The sequence below is a fragment of the Poecilia formosa genome, unplaced genomic scaffold (assembly GCF_000485575.1).
Source record: "Poecilia formosa unplaced genomic scaffold, Poecilia_formosa-5.1.2 Scaffold727, whole genome shotgun sequence".
NCBI lineage: Eukaryota > Metazoa > Chordata > Actinopteri > Cyprinodontiformes > Poeciliidae > Poecilia > Poecilia formosa.
In genome coordinates, this window is record NW_006800666.1 from 103,765 (window position 1) to 108,394 (window position 4,630).

The 4,630-nt window shown below is 41.3% G+C and overlaps 1 protein-coding gene across 1 annotated transcript in view; it reads left to right on the forward strand.

Moving 5' to 3' along the window:
• rab24 (RAB24, member RAS oncogene family) overlaps positions 1-3,504 on the forward strand; it is a 38,900-nt gene extending 35,396 nt beyond the window's left edge. The window contains exons 8-9 of the mRNA XM_016666455.1: positions 2,595-2,654; positions 3,348-3,504. Coding sequence (XP_016521941.1) covers positions 2,595-2,654; positions 3,348-3,415 — 128 coding nt within the window. The 3' untranslated portion in view covers positions 3,416-3,504. The remainder of the gene's footprint in view (positions 1-2,594; positions 2,655-3,347) is intronic.
• Positions 3,505-4,630: the final 1,126 nt, after the last annotated feature.

The following is a 4,630-nucleotide window of genomic DNA, read 5'->3' on the forward strand; positions in this document are numbered from 1 at the left end:
GGCTTTTTGTGAGACACCCTCTGCATTTCTGAATGTCACAATTTGACCTGTTTTTATGATGGTGTTCCCAGTGTGCTGTCTCTGGGCCTCTGGCAAAGGATCATTCTCAGGATTTACTGCAATAGTGTCTAATCCTACGTTTTCTTCAATGTGTGTTGTCCTTGATTGTTCTCATTGCAGGTAATCTGAGGTTCTTCATTCTCGTGAGTAACTTTCCTCAATCTGACTTGGTGCACTCTGACACAGGTGCCTCTGTGTCTAACAAAAACCACTGCACCATCTTGACCAATGACCACTCCTGGTCCTTTCCATTCTAGACAATCCAGTCTTTTGTAAAATATTTTGTCTCCAGTTTCATATCGCTCGTCTATGGGCCACAGCTGTTTCTTTAGTGCTCTGCGTATCCTTTCTGAACATTCTGCTTCTGAAAAGCTTTTCTTGCAGTATGCAGGGCTGAAATGTGCTTGGTGGTGCCCTCTAGAGCTGGAGCTCTGTCTATTAATACAGAGGGCAGGTTGGGATTCTGCCTGAACACCAGCTGATGTGGGCTGCATCCATGGACATTTTACTCTTTGCACAGAGTTCTTTGCCATCAGGGCCCAGTTCATGGCAGTGCTCCAGTCACATCCAGTACTTGCTTTGACTTTCAGTAGGATCTCCGTTAGAGTTTGATTGTGGTGCTCCAACAGTCCACTGCTCCACGTTGTTGTCTTAACTTCAATATTAAAGGTCATGTCTCCTCATTATTAAACTCACCACCATTGGCACTGAACAACTTTTGTGGTGGGCCATGCGCACTGATCCAATCATGGATAAAACGTTTGACTATTTCAGAAGACCTCGTGGTGGTTCAGACACTACACTGAAAAAGGTGAACTGGTCAGTAAAGTGTAGGCACCAAACCCCAGGCTCAAGTTCATGCAGATCTACAGCAACTGTTTCATTGTATGTAGATGCCAATGTAAGCCGTCAGCAGGTTTGGTTTGGTCTTACATTATTCTGACACACTTCACACTGATCATGACCTTTTTTAGCAGGCTGTCACATTCTGTGTCCTGGTTGCCAGAATTAGTCAAGTCTGCGTGTTTCATCAACAGAGGCGTGTCCAAACTGTTTATCAAGTTTCTCCAGAACTTTCATCTGTTCACTTGTGTTCATCTTGTCTGTTGTCAATATTTCTTCCTCAGAAGCTTCTAATAGCTTATCAGAGTGAGTCAAATTTCTATTTTTACCGTCCACAATGTTCACGCTGATGACCTGAACTAGTAAAGTCCAGTTTGACAGGCTGGGTGAACATCACTGCACTGTCCAAAGTGCAGGACAGTTTTTAGGAACCTTTTTAATGAGGTTTTACTCAGAAGCAGTGGGATGTTAGCAGGTTCCACTTCAGTTTCTATATTACACTTTGTGTTGCCAAGTTTTGCAGGTATCTTTTCCTTTTTGGTGGAGTAGACTTGAAGGGCCCATGATTTTCTGTTTCTGTCTCTTTCATAGTTTTCACTCTTTTCTTTTGTAACACAGTACTGTAGTTGTCCAGCCACTCTTGTCCACAAACTGTCCTAGTGCAAGCAGTGTGACATTCTGTCATGAATATTTCTGCATCTGTGGGTGATTCTTTGGTGTACAGAGTTAAATTACACTCTTCCACGTCTTTTGTATCATCGGTAATTTGAACACTATCAGCTTTGTGCGGACAGTTTGTAACCCAGTGAAAAGTACTTTGGGACACTGGACATTTGGACCGTTGTCCGACGTCCGTACTTCTCCAGCGGGTTGGTACCGGGCTGTGGGGTTTTCTGCTGCCGCCAGTTCTTGCCTTTTTGCCGCCGTTGCTCCTGGCTATTGCCTTCTGCTGCCGCACCTGTTTTTTCGCAAAATATTATCTTCAAAGCGGACTTCATAGAAGCAAATGTTACATCAGAGTTGCCGTTAAAGCCAACTGTCTGTCCGTTATTTCCAAACACGCGGTGTCCAAAAGCTTAAAAGCCAAAACTGCGTCAGGTAGCGGCTCCATGATGTATTCGAGTAACGCTGCTCGAAATCAATAATAGTCCGCCATCGACGTGTTAACTTCTTTTATGATTCAGTCAAAATCCGAGTACGCCTCAAAGATCCTGTCCTTTTCCTCTTTTATGAAAAAGTCATCCAGTTGAGCGGACAGTGTGGTCATTCATTTAGACCGTCTACCGGAGTTTCCATCGCCGTGTCCCGCGCTCTTCCAGACGGATCCAGGGCGACAGCAAGAGCTGCTTTTTCTTCTCCAAATCTGTAACTCTCGTCCAAATGTTGCCTTCATTCTTCCAGCTTTCGTGAGGCTTTCCTTCTTCAAACATTGGCGGAACTTTGTAGTTACTAACCATCCTCTGCTACCAATGTTAGTAAAATAACTTGTTTCTTTGCTCAGCTTTATTCCGCCATGTTCATCACCCGAACAGACAACCAGAGCAGAACAAGAGTACAAACCCAAAATCATATGCTCCTGGCATAACAGTGCCCCCTAGAGGATGGGCATGGAATACAAACAAAACAAAGGAGTAACAGAATTTCTGCTTTTCTGCTCTGATCTGAACTCTGAACTTTTATCTGTTTTCCAGATGAATTGTTCCAGAAAGTTGCCGAGGATTTCAGCAGCTCTGCTTTCCAGCTCCTGGCTGGTGAGTTTCCTCAGGAAAACCAGCTGATCATTTCACATCCAGTTTGGAACAAAATTGGTTCAGTTGCACTTAAAAACTTTCGCCTGAGCGGTTCAGTTTCAGTCTGCAGCGAATCCTCATGTTCATAAATCAGCCTGTGAACGGATTGAAACATGGATTATTACCAAAATGGATAATAATTACAACATGAGCAGCTCCACTTTTCTATCCTACAGTTTTAAATGTCAACTTGAGAAATAAACTTTAAGTGATTTCAGTCGCACCGTTTCCCTCTGGGATTAAACTGGTGGGACGCGCGCAGACCTCCAAATTGCAAATTGTGCATGTTGGGCTTCTGAAGAAAAATGTATTTATGATGTTTCCCAACACTTTATGTAGAGTTGTGACAAAAAATCATTTTTATAAAAGCAACTTTAGAGTTTTTACAGTAAATATCAGTAAAAAAACATAAATTACAGTTTTTATTCACATTTCTTACAAAAATGTTTTATACTGAAATAATCCTAGGAATTTTTAAAAATCAATATTAAGGAATTATTGACTTAAACTTTATCTTGATGAAAATGTATTTGTTAGTTTTGTTTTATTTCAACAACTACATTTGAACAGGAAACTAAAATATATATATATTTTTTGTGATATCAGAGATGATTTATAAAACCCAGGAAACAAATTTCTTCATTTCTGTTCCAGAGGAAACCGGCATTGACTTGGGTCAGAAGAAAGACTCGTATTTTTACTCCTGTTGCCATGGAAACTGATGCGGGAAGAGCGGATGGAGGATTCCTCTGCACTGTCAGTCTGGGTCCGCTGGCAGCCAATCACAGAGCAGAACCCAGGCTCCATCTTTGTTTTTCTTTGTGATCGCAGCAGGAGAGACGGAACCGCCGAGCCGGACTCTCATCACACATCTAGAGTCACCAACAAACACTGAGGAGAAGAAGGTTTGTTTACATTCAACAGCCTCACTTCGTCCATGTTTACGACTTTTTCTGCCACGACAGCCATGGATGTAAGAAGAAAAGCAACACTCAGCCTTCGTTGGTCTCAAATTGCTACAAAATCCAAATTTTCTGACAGAAAAACTGCAACTTCAGTCAAAGGAAACCAGTTATTAGATTGTTTTTCAGCTTGGTTTGTTGTTCATAGCACAGCTTAGAAACACAGCGGCCATTCAGAGAAGAATCTGACAGTTAAAGTAACGTCTAAAACATGCAGGTTTATGATTCCTCCAGTTATATAGCAAAACACTAATGTACGTTTTGACTCTCCATCACAGCAGAGAGTTTTCATGGTCATTATGGAATATCTGACGCATGAACTTTGCACTACGAGCTGCGATTGTGTCAGAAATAAGCTGGTGTTGGTTGCTGGTCGCCATCAGACTCATCTCTGCGTTGCTGGTGTTGCATGAGCTGCCTGACTGGAAAACACCTTGATTTGATAAGATAATTCAGAAGTTGCCGGCCGGTCTGTGAGGTTGTAGCCGGTCAAAGTTTCCTTTCTCAGATTGACCCAAACTGGAAAAGCCTCCTGCTGAATGTTGACATAAAAACTGTTTGCTCGTCGTTTGCAGGTGAGTTTGACTTTTGATTTGCTGAGTTGTTGTTGCCTTTTAAGTTGAGCTGCAAGTGAATATTTGTTCATGTTTTATGTTTCATGAAATTCTGATGCACAGTATTTTTTATCAAAGGCTGGTAAAGTTGTTCAGATTATTTAAAAAACAAAAACTTCCTGAATGAATGTTTTGAAATGATGGCAGAGCTCCAGTTATGTTGTTCTGTATAAGTTTTAATAAATAAACTCTAAAGAAATCATGAAACTTTTCTCCATTCTTGTTTCACAACAGTTTTTTTTACATCTGTGTTTAATGAACTCAGACTCGTTTGTGTATTCCTACACACAGGAGGAACTTCTTTGTGTTACTAAAAACTGATATATATATATATATATATAGTCACCCGACTTTCCCCCAG